General features: G+C 42.2%; 1 protein-coding gene across 6 annotated transcripts in view; it reads left to right on the top strand.

Moving 5' to 3' along the window:
• Positions 1 to 16096, top strand: part of rgl1 (ral guanine nucleotide dissociation stimulator-like 1) — a 299289-nt gene that overhangs the window by 245019 nt on the left and 38174 nt on the right. For all 6 annotated transcript variants that reach the window (XM_068037816.1, XM_068037818.1, XM_068037817.1 and 3 more), the window contains exons 8-10: positions 4167 to 4244; positions 11920 to 12113; positions 13953 to 14086. In XM_068037816.1, coding sequence (XP_067893917.1) covers positions 4167 to 4244; positions 11920 to 12113; positions 13953 to 14086 — 406 coding nt within the window. The remainder of the gene's footprint in view (positions 1 to 4166; positions 4245 to 11919; positions 12114 to 13952; positions 14087 to 16096) is intronic.

The following is a 16096-nucleotide window of genomic DNA, read 5'->3' as shown; positions in this document are numbered from 1 at the left end:
ATTGGGGTGGTGAGCATTGAGAAATGCTTGCTACTTTGGTGCTCTTGGTCAAATGTTAAGTCGAGAGTTGTGTCCCTGTTGAGGGTTGAATCGGCATTGGTCGTAAAGAGATTGAGATTCTCTAAGAGGTTGAGAGAGTTGAATGTAGGGGCTTAAGTTTGGGATTCAGTCCCAGTACTAGTGCAGTGGTTCATTCCTTCTCCTTTCTATACCACCCCCATCCCCACCACCTCTGCCAATAAATCCTGGCAAATATACAAAGTATCAAATATTAAAGTTGGGTTTAACTTCAAATGGTTCTCTTTTAGGTTCTGAATTTAATTTGGTGTCAGGCAGCTACACCAAGACTAGATCTGAAGCATCATAAACTGGTCTAGATTAGGACTTGGAGAGGAGGAATACACCCATGAGACAGCGTGGAAGTAATTGACATAATTAGATTTTATGAAGGTTTGGGTTAGGCTCAAATGTCTTTACACAACGATAAAACACAGTTTTTATGTAACTGTTCATGAAATAAGACTTCAATTTTTGCATTTTTTTTTTCTTCTTGAAGGGTCTTTTGGTTTTTCCCCCTCTCCCTGATTGCCCACAATAACTTATTGAATTGTAAAGACTAGTAAGGCCTTGGGTTTGGATCCCTAATCTGTACTTGATTGATTTGAATCGACATGAAAGCTGAGCCTCAGCTTCCATGGATGGAGATGGAAAAATTGGCCATAGTTCAATTGTTCTATTTTGTAAAAACTCCTGTCCATGTGCTATGACTTCAAGGGATTATAGAATACACGGAAGGAGACCCTTCAGCCCATTGAGGCTGCCATATGCTTTTCAGTTGTTTCCATATTATAAAGAAGGAAAGAAAGGAGGATGGGTGGCAGAATTCGTTAAGGAGAATATTACAATGCTGAAGAGAGACGATGTACAAGAAGAGTTGAGACAGAATCTATTTTGTTAGCGGTACCATTACCCTACTGGGTGTATTCTATAGGCTGCCAACTAGTGACAAAGATCTAGAGGAACACATTTGCAACAAGGTTACAGAGAGCTGCAAGAACTATTGAATAATTATAATGGGGCACTTCAATTATCCTAATATAGACTGTGATAGTAATAATGTAAAGGGCAGAGTGGGGAAGAGTTTCTGAAGTGTGTTCAGGAGAATTTTCTAGATCAGTATGTTTCCAGGTAGGAGACATAGCTGAATCTGGTTTTAGGGAATGAGGTGGGTAAGTGGATTAAGTGTCAGTAGGAAAACATTTAGGAGACAGTGATCATAGCTAATCTAAACCTTATGGTACTTTGGAAAAGGACAAGGAGCAACCCAGAGTAAAAATGATTAATTCGAGGTGGACCAAATTGAATGGGTGAGAAGGGATCTGGCCCAAGTAAATTGGAACCAAAGTTTGGCTGGCAAAACTAACAGAATAGTGGACTGCTTTTAAAGAGGAGATGGTTTAGATACAAAGAAGGGTCATTGTCATGAGGGGGAAAGGTAGGACAAACAAAGCCAGAGCTCCCTGGATGACGAAAGGGATAGAGAGCAAGATGAATCAGAAAAAGGGTGCGTATGACAGATGTCTGGTTGATAATACAAGCGAGAGCCAAGCTGAATATAGAAAGTTCAGAGGGGAAGTGACAAAAGAAATAAGAGCAGCAAAGAAGAGAAGAGACTGGTAGCCAACATAAAAGGGAATTCAAAAATCTTCTAAAGGCATATAAATAGTAAAAGGGTGGTAAAAGGAAGAATTGGGGCCATTTAGGAATCAAAAGATTTGCATATGGAGGCAGAGGGCATGGCTGAGGTACTAAATGAGAACTTTGCATTTCTCTTTAGCAGGGAAGAAGATGCTGCCAAAGTCATAGTGAAAGAGGAGGTAATTGAGACATTGGATAGGCTAAAAATTGATGAGGTATTGAAAGGGCTGGCTGTACTTAAGTTTATAAGTCACCAGAACTGGATCAGATTCATCTGAGTTTGCTGAGGGAAACCAGGGTGGAAATTGTGGAGGCACTGGCCATAATCTTTCAATCAACCTTGGGTACAGGATGATGCTAGAGGACCAGAAAATTGCAGACATTGTTCCTTTTGTTCAAAAAAAGGGCGGCACAGTGGCGCAGTGGTTAGCACCGCAGCCTCACAGCTGCAGGGACCCGGGTTCGATTCCGGGTACTGCCTGTGTGGAGTTTGCAAGTTCTCCCTGTGTCTGCGTGGGTTTTCTCCGGGTGCTCCGGTTTCCTCCCACAAGCCAAAAGACTTGCAGGTTGATAGGTAAATTGGCCATTATAAATTGTCACCAGTATAGGTAGGTGGGAGGGAAATATAGGGACAGGTGGGGATGTTTGTTGGGAATATGGGATTAGTGTAGGATTAGTATAAATGGGTGGTTGATGTTCGGCACAGACTCGGTGGGCCGAAGGGCCTGTTTCAGTGCTGTATCTCTAATCTAAAAAAGGTGTAAGGATAAACCCATCAACTACAGGCCAGTCAGTTTAACCTCTGGTGGGAAAGCTTTTTGAAATTTAGGGCAAAATTAACAGTCACTTGGACAAATGTGGATGAATTAAAAAAAAAAAAAGCCAGCGCATGTTTGAGGGCAAATGGTGTTTATCTTGAGTTTTTTGCTGAGGTAACGGAGGTTTGATGAGGGTAATGTTGTTCGTATGGTGTACATTTCAAAAAGGCATTTGACAATGCACCACATAACAGATTTGTCAGCAAAGTTGAAGCCTATGGAATAAAAGGGACAGTGGCAGCATGGATTAGAAGTTGGTTGAGTGACAGGAAACAGTTGTTTTTTGGACTGGAAGAAGGTGTGTAGTGGGGTTCCACAGGGATCATTGGGACCATTGCTTTTTTTGATCGATATTAATGACCTTGACTTGGGTGTGCAGAGAACAATTTCACAATTTGTACGTAGTGTCATTGAGTTTTACAGCACAGAAACAGGCCCTTCGGTCCAACACGCCTGCGCCGACACGTGTTACGAAACTTGGAAGTGTTGTGAACTTGAGGATAGTGATGTACTTCAAGATGCATAGACTGGCTGGTGGAATGGGTGGATTTGTGGCAGATGAAATTTAATACAAAGAGTGAAGTGTTAGATTTTTGGGAGGAAATATTTTCTGTTGCATCACCTTCCTGCAGCCTCATAAATTCAATGTTTGCATTCTGCATGGTTCTATGAGTCCTCTAGATATCGCCCTGTGGCTAGCTGGTAGGTTGTATCTTTGCAGCAAGGCAGGTCAGTTATTGCCAGCCCCTTTTAATTCCATCACCTTTCAACTACCCCTTCCCCAATAAAGGAGACGCTCGGCATGGTAAACAACTTCATCTGATGGTTTGGGAAAGAACTGAATAAAGCATAATCTTGGAAGTCCTCCTTTTCCATCCCTTTACATTCCTGTTCTCTGGATGTTGGTGGAATTGTTTGCCAGTTTGTGCTTCGAGTGGTAAATTGGGGTGTCTATTCGCACAAGAATTTTCACCACAACTGAGCTGATAACATTCAATTGAAATGCTCAGGCTTTAGAGGTTTGAACTTTATTCAGGGAAGAAGTGCTCACCGAACTACTTATGATGGGCTCTTTTGCCAATTATCAAATTTTTTTTTTTAGAGTTGAGAATTTTTCTTTAAAAGGGCTGAGCTAGTGATCTCGAATGGGTGGAAGCAGGTCCAATAATTTTCAAAAGGGAAATGGATATATGCTTGAAAAGGAAAACATTGCAGGGCTATGGGGAAAGATTGGGGCTAATTGGATAGCAGTTTCAAAGAGCCAACACAAGTATGGCGGGCCAAATGGCCTCATCCTTTACTGGATGGTTCTATGATTCCAAAATTGATGTAACCATACTGAAAATGGACACCCTGCTCCTTTGTCCCCGCAAGTCTTTCCACAAATGCATTTTCATGAATATTTATGCACCATTAAACAAACTGGTGCATGCAGCAAAGGCACACAGCATTGCACAGTATTTACATAAGTATTTCAAATTTGTATGTTGGATAATGCTAAATAGAAGTAAAAGTGAAGAGCTTTAACAAAACCAGTTAATCAAAGTTTTAAAATACTGATCTTTAGGGGTTTTTTAATGGCTGATAGCCAACTGTAGATGCGTGTGCTTCTTGAAAATGACTTAATTTGTGCTTTATGACCAATTGCAGGTATGGAAACATTGACGGTCCAAATTGTGAGGAAGATGGAAATCCAATTTCACCAGAAATGAGCGCAGTAATCAGAAAGTAAGTTCGATCTGATGTGTGACTGTATTATGCTCCCTTCAGAATACAACAATGTGAAAGGAAATTGCTGGAGAGCTGGCAGTTCCTGTAAGATTATGTAGGACCTTCTTTCTCGTGAAGTGCATTGCAGTGCAGGAAACAACATTCCAGGCCATAGCAATCATATTAAAGAAGCTGCTTGACTGCCTCTCTAATATTTGCATTATTCCCAGAGATCAGAGTTTTAAAAAAAAAAGAATTGAATCAGCACAAAGCATCCAAAACCCTTCATTGAAGAATTGCTTGCCCTTCAATATCGAGGTTTTGAATTTTTTTTAACCTCAGATTGACACCGCTGGACTATGCAGTCAGGGTGAAATATTAAAGAAATGGGCTCCCCACACCTTCCCCCTCTCCTTTATGCCCCACCCCACCCCTCAACCACACTATATGTCCTGCAAACTGCCTGTAAAGATTTGGGGGGAGAAAGTAAATCACCATCCAGTGCAATCATACATCTGGAGTGTGACTTGTTACTGGTATCCTGGCCATGGTAGATCTCCGACTCTGTGTTGCTATTGAATGTTTTGCACTGTCTCAGTCTAACTTGGCCAGCTGACTCCTGAATTCATGGCATCAAGTACTTTCAGTGTTGGCTTTAGGAATTGATGGTTTCAGAAACTGAAAGGAATGATAATGAATCATTAAAGTAAATAATATAGTACAGTGCAGTTGATTAGAGATTTCAGATGACTCAGTGGGGACATACTTTTGTTGATGCATGCATTGGAGATGAGACTTTATTTCTGTGGGACTACAGAAGAGTGGGCCAAGTTTTCTGGACTGCACAGTACTGATTTAAATTCTATGCATTGTCATAGAGTCAGAGTTTTACAGCACAGAAACAGGCCCTTCGGCCCAACACGCCTGCGCCGACCGTCAAGCACCCGTCCCAGCTAATCCCATTTCCCCACACTTGGCCCATAGTCTTGTATGCTATGGCGTTTCAAGTGCTCATCCAAATACTTCTTGAATGTCGTGAGTGTTCCTGCCTCTACCACCCCTTCAGGCAGTGTGTTCCAGATTCCAAACACCCTCTGGGTGAAAAATTCTTCCTCAACTCCGCTCTAAATTTCCTGCCCATTACCTTAAATCTATGCCCCCTAGTTATTGACCCCTCCACTAAGGGAAAAAGTTTCTTCCTATTTATCCTACCAATGCCCCTCATAATTTTGTATACCTCAATCAGGTCCCCCCTCGGCCTTCTCTGCTCCAAGGAAAACAGCCCTAGCCTATCCAGTCTGTCTTCATAGCTGAAGTGCTCCAGCCCAGGCAACGTCCTGGTGAATCTCCTCTGCACCCTCTCCTCTGCAATTACATCCTTCCTATAGTGTGGCGACCAGAACTGTACACACTACTGCAGCTGTGGCCTAACTAGCATTTTACACAGCCCCATCATAACGTCCTGGCTCTTATCCTCTGTGCCTCGACCAATAAAGGCAAGTATCACCTATGCCTTCCTAACCAGCTTATCTACCTGTGCTGTTGCCTTCAGTGATCTATGGACAAGTACCCCAAGGTCGGTCTGACCCTCTGTACTCCCTAGGGTCCTAACATCCATTGTATATTCCCTTGCCTTGTTGGTCCTCCCAAAGTGCATCACGTCTCACTTCTCAGGATTAAACTCCATTTGCCATTGCTCCGCCCATCTGACCAGCCCATCTGTATCATCCTGTAATCTAAGGCTTTCCTCCTCACTATTCACGACACCACCAATTTTCGTGTCGTCTGCGAACTTACTGATCATACCTCCTATATTCACGTCTAAATCATTAATGTACACTACAAACAGTAAGGGTCCCAGCACTGTTCGCTGCGGTACACCACTGGTCACAGGCTTCCAATCGCAAAAACAATCCTCTACCATCACCTTCTGCCTCCTTCCACTATGCCAATTTTGAATCCAATTTGCCAAATTACCCTGGATCCCATGGACTTTTACTTTCTTAACCAATCTCCCATGTGGGACCTTATCAAAAGCCTTACTGAAGTCCATGTAGACTACATCAACTGCGCCACCCTCATCCACACCTCTAGTCACCTCCTCGAAAAATTCAATCAATTTTGTTAGACACGATCTCCCCCTGACAAAGCCATGCTGACTATCCCTGATTTAATCCCTTCCTGTCCAAGTGGAGATTAATCCTGTGTCTCAGAATTTTTTCCAATAATTTCCCTACCACTGATGTTAGACTCACCGGCCTGTAATGACCTGATTTATCCCTGCTACCTTCTGGAATAATGGTACTACATTCGCTGTCGTCCAATCCTCTGGTCCCTCTCCTGTGGCCAGAGAGGATCTGAAAATTTGTATCAGATCTCCTGCTATCTCCTCCCTTGCCTCACATAGCAGCCTGGGATACATCTCATCTGGGCTTGGAGATTTATCCACCTTTTAAGCCTGCTAATACAGCTAATAATTACTCCTTTTCAATGCTAATTCGTTCAAGTATATCACAGTCCCCTTCCCTGATCACTACACCTACATCTTCCATCTCCATAGTGAACACAGATGAAAAGTAATTGTTCAAAACTTCACCAATGTCCTCCAGCTGCCCACACACATTGCCTCTTTGATCCCTAATAGGCCCTCCTTTTCCCTGGTTATCCTCTTGCCCCTAACATACTTCTAAAACACCTTGGGATTTTCCTTTGTCTTGTCTGCTAGTGATTTTTTTTTTCATGTCCCCTCTTCGCTCCCCTAATTACTTTTTTAAGTACTCTCCTATACTTTCTATACTCCTCCAGGGCCTCTGCTGTTTTCAGCACTCTGAATCTGCCATACGCATCCTTTTTTTTTCCTTTATCCAATCCTCTATATCCCTTGACATCAAGGGTTCCCTTGACCTGTTGGTCCTACTCTTCACCTTTAGAGGAACATGCTGCACCTGAACCCTCACAATTTCCCTTCTAAATGACTCCCACTGGTCTGATGTAAACTTTCCTATAAGAAGTTGCTCCCAGTTCACTTTGGCCAGATCCTGTTTTGTCATATTGAAATCTGCCTTTTCCCAATTCAGTACTCATTTCCGGTCCCTATATGTCCTTTTCCATAACTACCTTAAATGGTCACTATCCCCGAAATGCTCCCCCACTGACACTTCTACCACTTGTCTGGCTTCATTCCCTAGAATTAAGTCCAGTACCACCCCTCCTCTTGCAGGACTGTACGTGCTTTTTCAAAAAGCTCTCCTGAATGCACCAAGAATTCCATCCCCTTTTAACCTTTTTGCACGAATACTATCCCCTCTAATATAGGGGAAGTTGAAATCCCCTACAATTATTACCCTATTATTATTGCACCTCTGAGATTTGCCTACATATCTGCTCCTCTACCACTGCCTGACTGTTTGGAGGCCTATAGTACACTCCTAGCAAGGTAATAGCCCCCTTTTTTGTTTTTAAGTTCTACCCATATGGCCTCATTAGAGGAACCTTCTAAGAAATCATCTCCTTACTACAGTAATTGTCTCTTTTAATCAACAGTGCAGTGCCACCTCTTTTACCCCCTCCCCTATCACGTCCGAAGATTCTATTCCCTGGGATATTAAGCTGCCAGTCCTGTCCTCCTCTCAACTATGTCTCAGTGATAGCAATAATATATTCCCATGTGTTAATCAACACCCTCAATTCATCTGCCTTACTAGTAAGACTCCTTGCATTAAAATAGATACAATCCAGTCTTGCATTATTTGCCTGAGCCTTAACAGGTCTACATTTACTCTGTCCTCTGGGCTGACTTAGCTTCGCATTTATATTTGATTGTAAATCACCCCCTACTGTGCTTCCACTCTGTATCCCATCCTCCTGCCAGATTAGTTAAAATCCCCGCCCCCAACAGCACTAGCAAACCTCCCAGCAAGGATGCTGGTCCCGTTCTGGTTCAGATGCAATCCGCCCATCTTATACAAATCCCACCTTTGCCAGAAACAGGCCCAGTGATCCAAGAAACTAAAGCCCTCCCTCCTGCACCATCTCCCCAACCATGCCTTCATCTGCTCTCGCCTCCTCACTAGCCCGTGGCACCGGAAGAAACCCAGAGATTACAACCTTTTGAGGTCCTACTTTTTAATCTGCTGCCTAGCTCGCTAAATTCTTTTTGCAGGACCTCATCCCTCTTTCTATCTATGCCATTGGTACCAACGTGGACCACGACCTCCGGCTGTGCACCCTCACCCTCCAGAGTACTTTGTAGCCGCTCAGTGATATTCAAGACCCTTGCACCAGGGAGGCAACATACCATCCTGGAATCATGTCTGCGACCACAGAAACGCCATCTGTTCCTCTAACCACAGAATACCCTACCACTATTGCCCTCTTGTCCCTTTTTTCCCGTCCCAGCACAGCTGAGTCAGCGATGACATTCCGGTCATGACTCTCGGTGCATTCTCCAGAGGAACTCTCTCATCGGTACTCAGAACTGAGTACCGGTTAGAAAGTGGGATGTCCTCTGGAGACTCCTGCACGACCTGCCCTGACTTCTTTGTCCATCCGGCAGCCACCCAGTCCCCCCCCACTGTGCTCGCCTAGGCACCGGCTTGACTACCTCCTGAAACGTGCCATCCACATAGTCCTCCACCTCGCGGATGCGCCACAGTGACTCCAGCCGCCGCTCAAGCTTCTGCAACCGGAGACACTTTCTGCAGACATGTTCACCTAGGTCACGTGGCACTTCCACGACTTCCCACATTGCACAGGAGGTACATTCCGCTTGGGCAAGCTGCCTCTCCATTACTTTTACAATGAGAAAAAAAAACTTGCTAGTGTAATAACTTACCAGCTATTTACAATCCACTTTTATCCCCTGTAACTTTTGAGGCTGAGAAAGAAAAAACCAAAGAGCACCTTCCACCGCCCCCAGTTAATGAAAATACCCACATTTAACTTGCAGCCTCACTCCATGCAAACAGCACTAGTATAGCCAGTAAATACTAAAAATTTGCCGGTAGCTATCCTACAGCTTTAATTTAAAAGGAACCTCTTTTTTGCTCCAATCAATCAGTCATCCCAGGCAATAACAGGTGCCACCCACTGACCAATCAGTGCACAGAATTTCAGTGATGTCACTATTCTCTTTGTTTAATCTAAATCCAAATAGAGCGCGAGTGAGTCAGCGGGGTAGAGCCTCTTCAACTCAGTAACTTATTCCCACTTGGGGATGCTGTTAATGGGGTACGTCTCATAGTGGTGATCTTTTGAATTTTCTTTCTAAACTTTTTCTGGAGGGTTAATGGTTGAGTGTTTATTCAAGTCTATGTAATGTGTCCTCCTAAGCAGTGCTAAAATGGTTAAGGAAGAGAGGTTTTCTTAGCATAGCAAATGAACCCTGGCTGCTTCTACGGGTCATGTTTCCAGTGTGTTTCAACATAGAGATACTGCTTTCTTTAGCAAAGGTAACAAACCCCACCACCCCCACCACCACCTCCAAAATGTCTTTTTAAATTCCATGACCTTGCCCTTCTATCTCTGCAAACTCCTTGAGCGCAATACTGGGATTTCTGTGTTCCTCCAATTCTGCCCTCTTGTGCAGTTTTCTTTGTCCTTGCATTGGCAGTGGTACCTGCAGCTGTCTAGGCCCGAAGCTCTGGAATTGCAACTCTCAGCCTCGGTCTCCTTTTTTAAGACACTCGTTAAAACCTACATCTTTGACCAAACTTTTGGTAATGCAGCTGTCTTTACTGAAATGCAAACTACTGATGTTTGCAAGAATTACAGTACTTCATTTCATAATCTGTATATTTTGATAGCCAGTATGATTCAGCATCCTTAAAAATGTGGGCCATCAAGGTTTTGGAACTGATGCAAAAGAACTTTTATCCCTGGATTTAATCTGCCAAATGTCTGGAATGCTGCTGCACTGAATTCAGATGGTGTAAAGACAGTCCCTCCAGTGCAATATAGTTCTACAAATATGAGGCATCTTTTTCTTTGAACAGCACCAGTCTTTTACTGCATTCGGCACTGCAGACTACTGCTACTCCACCCACGGACCCCCCGACCCTGGCGACACACCCTGCCTGCTAGTCTAATAGGAACAGAATCGGTTAGTCTCAGTAGAGCCCATGTCTGTGTATGATGCTCCACAGGATATGGAGTTGCTGTGCAATAAAAATAGATGTGTTATATGTGCAGTTTTAAAATGCGTGTTCACCTGTACCCAGTAAGATGTGCTAAGTGGTACGGATCTGTAGAAAGGAAACATCCAAGTAAAACCAAGTTACTAGAACAGCACTGTCTCACTGAGTCTCAATTGTTGCAAATAAATTGTTAATTGTGTAAAGAGTATTTCACTTTTGGAGCTTATTCTTGGCAAAATATAAAGTTCCTGTAACACGCCCCCTCCACAAACTTCATCTCATCTAGAAATCTGTCCATATCTTAATTTGCATCAAGTCCCATCACCCCTCTGTTCACTGACCTACATTGTCTCCTGGTCCACCAATGCCTCAATTTGATTTTTTATGAATAATTCTCACTATTGTGTTCAAATCGTTTCATAGCCTCGCCCCTTCCTAGCTCTGTAATCCCCTGAAGCTCCACATCTCTCTTGAAACTCTGTGTTCCACCAATCTCTGGCCTGTTCATTTCCCACCTCCTTTCTCCCATTGGTACTGTCTTCAGCTGTCCAGGCCATAAGCAGTATCATTCTCTCCTCCTAAATATCTCCACCTCTCTCAAGAAGCTCAAGAAAAATGATTCTCTAGCCAAGCTTTTGGTCACCTATCCTAATATCTCTTCCTTTGGCTTGGTATCCGTTTTTGTGTGATTAATCTGCTGTGAAGTGTCATGGGATGTTTTACTATGTTAAAGGTGCTATTTCAGTGTTGTAATGGCTTCACTGTACAACTGATCTCTCCTAATTTTTTTATGACGACCAATTAAACTACGTGGTCACCAGTACTAAACAGGGAGCTGCAGGTTAGGGAGTGGCAAGCTGGCAATATTGGAGCATCTCGTTAAATATCCTTTACTAGACCTGACTGTCCCCTGGGGGTGTCCAAGCCTTGGTGATCGAGCCCTCAGAGCCCAAGCAACCAAGTCATCTTTATATTTATATTTTTTATTTGCTTGGTTTGAATTTTGTGATTCTGAAGATTTGTAAAAGTCTTTTTTTTTTAAGGCAGAAGTGTGTTTACTGGTGGAGAAAGCCAAATCCAAACACCAAGACCTGCTTGTATAAGTATCTTCTAATGCATGCAAAATAATTTTATATGAACTGAGACTCATCTATGCAACCTCCAAAGACAAAAACTTGAACACCACCACTTCCAGGTCCCCACCCAAGTCAAACGTCATCCTGACTTGGACATATACTGGCATTCCTTCATTGTCATTGGGTCAAAATTCTGGAGCTTGTTACCTGATGTGGTGGAGTATCTTCACAACATGGACTGCAGCGGTTCAAAAAGGTAGCTCGGCACCACCTTCTCAGAGCAACTAGGGATAGGAAATAAATACTGGCCTTGCTAATGACACCCATATCCCAAGAATAAATTAAAAATAAATGGCCTTAATCTATTGAGTTTAAAATTACAGCATTAGAAGTTACCAAATTATCAATTAGAATTTTATTTCTAAACATTTTTGCTTACCCTGACAAACAGTTACTGATTCTGTGTTGCATGTATATTTGCAGTGCAATAGCCTCAATTCTGCGCGCCTGGCTGGACCAGTGCTCCGAAGACTTTTGCGAAGTTCCGAATTACACGTGCCTCCAGAAGGTTCTCTCCTACCTGAGGCAGACAATGCCAGGCTCTGATCTGGAAAAACGGGCCCAGAACCTCCTCCAGCAGTTTCAGAAGCAAGAATTGACAGAACAAGAGCTGGACAGTAAGATTAAACTTTGTATAGCAATGAAAAAGGTTGTTTTAATTAAAAAAGTTAGGGAGGTGGAGGCTGGGACTGGGGGGTGCGGGGATGGGGGACGGCTGATGGTGGATATGTGCCCATTTTTTTGATGATGACTGCACTTGCAATTTTGGAGCTTATTTTAAATTCATCGCTGAAGAATTATATTACGCCATGCAGGTAGAGTAACGTAAGAGCCAGAACTACTTTTACTCCAAATCCCATTCCTTCAAAAGAGCATCTGTTTTCCTTGCTGCATTGGAAATCCCTTCTAGTCAGCTATTGATGTAACAATTAAACTATTGTAGAAGAGCAAATGAAGCAGTTAGAGTTTTTTAATTGACGAGTTATTACAGCGTGGAATGCTTTACCTCAAGTAATGTCATTTAAGAGGAAATTCGATAATCATTTGAACAATATAACAGGATCTGGGCAGGCCAGGGAAATGAGATTGCAGTGGATGGATCCAGTTGAGAGTTAAGGACCAGCACAGACACCTTTGGCCAACTTACTGCCTTCTGTGTTGTAATTTCTGTGTTTCAAAGTGAAACTTCTTTATAAATAGCTTGATTGCCAGTTAAATTATTAATTCCATGGCTCAATGGTAACTCAAAGGTATTGAGTATTTTAGTCACTATGAAAGATAAGATGGTTTAATTAAGCAATGGATTGTGATGGAATTAATCAAATTGGTACAATGACATTTTGCCACTTGGTTAGCCAGTGATCTTTTAGACCAGTGTTGTCTAATGGAAATCACCGTGCTACACATTTGGTTACAACAGCACCAGTTTAGCCACTCGTACTAATTTTAGTTAAAAACATCCCAGTATTGCAGAATTACCAATTGGATTTGTCTGTACGAATGAAAATCATTTCGGAATGGTATAGTTATGCGCCCAAGAGTTCATATAGGCATGATGTGTGAAACTTTGTTTTTAATCTGAACTAAACTAATTCAGGATGCACACTGCATACCCATGAGTTTACGGAGAATTTTCCACTCTGTCCAGTGCTTTTGAAGTTCAGTTGGGTTTCCTTTTGGATTTTTGCAATTACTTAAGAATTTACATTTCAGTTAAGTTGATTGGAAATAAATCGCAGAGTGAGTGCTGTGCTGATGTTGATTCAAAAAGGCTTTTTGTGTTTCGTGCCAAATACATATTTTCCAATCAATTTGTTGTAAAGCCTAAATCTGTCCACGTATCGCAGAGGCCCATACAACGCTTGACTGCACTTCTGGAAGGAATCCAAGAAATGTTTACCTCTCCTCCAACCGCCCCCCCCCACCCCCACCCCCAGTTCAAGGAATTACCATTATATAATACGCAAGAGCAAATCCTGCGTAGTGCGTCGTCCCCTGAGGTTACATTATGGTCTGATTTCATCAGCATTTATTGTGACATTCTGGGTAATTTCCTTTTTAACTGTTGCTGTCAGTGGTACTTTGGTTTATGTTCTGTGACTTACTGTATTGCAAGGTTATTTTGAAACCAGAGCTGTTAAATCAGTTGGATGACTTATCAGGCACAGATTACCCCTCCATCCATCATGTCTGCTTAATGGGGACACATCAATAAACAAAATTGTTTTCTTGCCATGTGAGTGCTCTCATAAAGTGGCTTTGACTGCAATATTATACAATATTAATTTTACCAAATCTTCATTTTTAAAAATACAGATGTAAGAAAATTGATTACCATTTTAAAGCAGTGCACAATTCCCAATCGCACAAGTTTGAGCTAGTTCTTTTGTTAGATGCTTTAGTTAAGTGCTGTGAACTTTGGGCACAAAATAAATGTCTTTTTTCAATTTGCACAGATAGTTACCATGGAAACATCACTTTCAACCTGGGAGAGGAAGGGGATGTAGAGATAGAGGGAGTTGAAGAAAAACAGGATATCCTCTCCTTCTCATCAGACATTGTTGCAGAGCAGCTGACGTATATGGATGCTGTGAGTAAAGAAGAATTTGGGGCCAATTTGTTGGGACAGTTGCCATATTACTCTAACTGTGATGTTTCAGTCTGCAGTAAGCATCCTGATCTCTCTTCACATAGTGCTCCATTAGTCACTGAGTTATAACTGAGTTCACTTCACAATGCAACGTTCTAAGGCTTCAAAACATGTTGTTTGACATGTGACTTCAGCATCAAGATTGGAATGTCTGTCAGTGAAAACTTCAACAACAACCTTTTGTTTTTCTGAATATGAATGTCATGTGAAATAAGTAGCTTGGTAGAAGACTGAAAACCCCTTATTGCAACATCCAGTATTGGGCTTCTGCACAATGGCCAAGTATTATAGGATAACATCCACAGTGTTCAGAGCTGGGATAAGAATCATAACAAACAAGAACGGGCCAGTGCAATTTTTTTTAAATTTGCAGATTCCAGAAACCTGATTCCAGCTTGTCAAGCTTAGCATTACAATAATATAACATGTCAAAATGCAACCAGTCAGTTTGAGTGCCATAAAATGGCGATGAGATTGATTTGACAAATTTCAATGGAGAGTACAATTGGGCAGGGTATAAAACGAACCTTTCACCCAATCCCATCAGTTTGCCGATGGGCAGGATGTTAAAATTACCACCCATGATCTTTACAAAATAAAATAAAGGTTTTAGAAAAACTTTTTAACAAAGCCTTTTAGCATCTAAGTTAGGAATGTAGTGTAATTGAAACTCCTACTTTATGCAAGTTTTCTCAGATTTCTAGGATTTTGGGAGAGAGGAGTTTTTAATATAAAAGCATTCTACAAATTGAGTTCCTATAGCCAAGGTCAGCTATCCCCCCTCTGCAAACATCCCTGGATCCAGGTAGCAAAGTACCTGCAGGTTTATCACCCTTAACCCACTCCATTTTCTCATCTACATGCTGCCCCTTGGCAGACATCATCTGCAGACATGGGGGGTTAGCTTCTACATGTACGCTGACAGCACCTAACTCTACCTCTCTGCCACCACCTCTTGACCCCTCCACTGCCATTGTGCTGTTAGACTGGTAGTTTATTATTCGGTTGTGCATGAACTGCAAATTTCCTGCCATTGCACGTGGGGAAAATTGAAGGCATTGTCTTTCTTCAGCATCCACCTGAAACTGCATACCCCTCCCCAACTACCGTCTGGCAGAACCAAACTGTCCACAGTCTAAGCGTCCTCTTCAACCCCGTCAAAGAGAATTTACTTCCGCCTCTAATGTTGCCTGCCTTTGTTCACTCTTCAGCCTATCTTCCACAAAAACCATCATCCTTGCCTTTGTCATCTCCATATTTGATTGGTACAAAGCTCTCCTACCTGGCCTTCCAGGAATGCAAAACTCTGCTTTCTATATTCTATCCTGCACCATGTCTCATTCCCCTATCATACCTGTCCTCATTGACCAATGCTAGCCCTCTGTCGCCCAACACCTCCAGTTTAAATTTCTCATCTTTGTGTATAATTTCCTTCAGTTTCTCTCTTCCTAATCCTGTAAGCTCTTTCAACCCATCCTAAACTCACCATTTCTCTAACTCTGGTCCAAGTGCCTATGCCCCATTCTCAAGTTTCCTCCAACTTTTTTTGCCTTTCCACCTCCCTCTCCCCCTTTATGACCCTCTTTAAAACCTGTCTCTTCAACTAAGCTTTTGGTCACCCATCCTAATATTGCTTTTTTGTTTTGACTCATCATCCATTTTTTCTAATTGTGTTTTTGAATCTAATTGACTGTATTCTACATTGAAGGTGGATCTGCTGTGGCTCCCTCTTGCCTTATTTTTGGCCTTTCCCAAGGCTTCTGTTCACAGTGATCTTGGTTTTCATTTGAAGACTATGTCTACCAAATGTATGAAGGATGCAGTGTTCTTTTGTATTTAATTTTGTTTAAAATATTTAATGATTATAGTTACTGATTACCAAACATTTTAATTTGTGCATTTGCAGTTTGTGAAGAGTCAAAATAATGTCAAAAGTAATCTTTGATTTCA

This window comes from Heterodontus francisci, chromosome 8, assembly GCF_036365525.1.
Source record: "Heterodontus francisci isolate sHetFra1 chromosome 8, sHetFra1.hap1, whole genome shotgun sequence".
NCBI lineage: Eukaryota > Metazoa > Chordata > Chondrichthyes > Heterodontiformes > Heterodontidae > Heterodontus > Heterodontus francisci.
The sequence above is the reverse complement of the archived record's forward strand: the minus strand, read 5'-3'. Positions and strand labels throughout refer to the sequence as shown.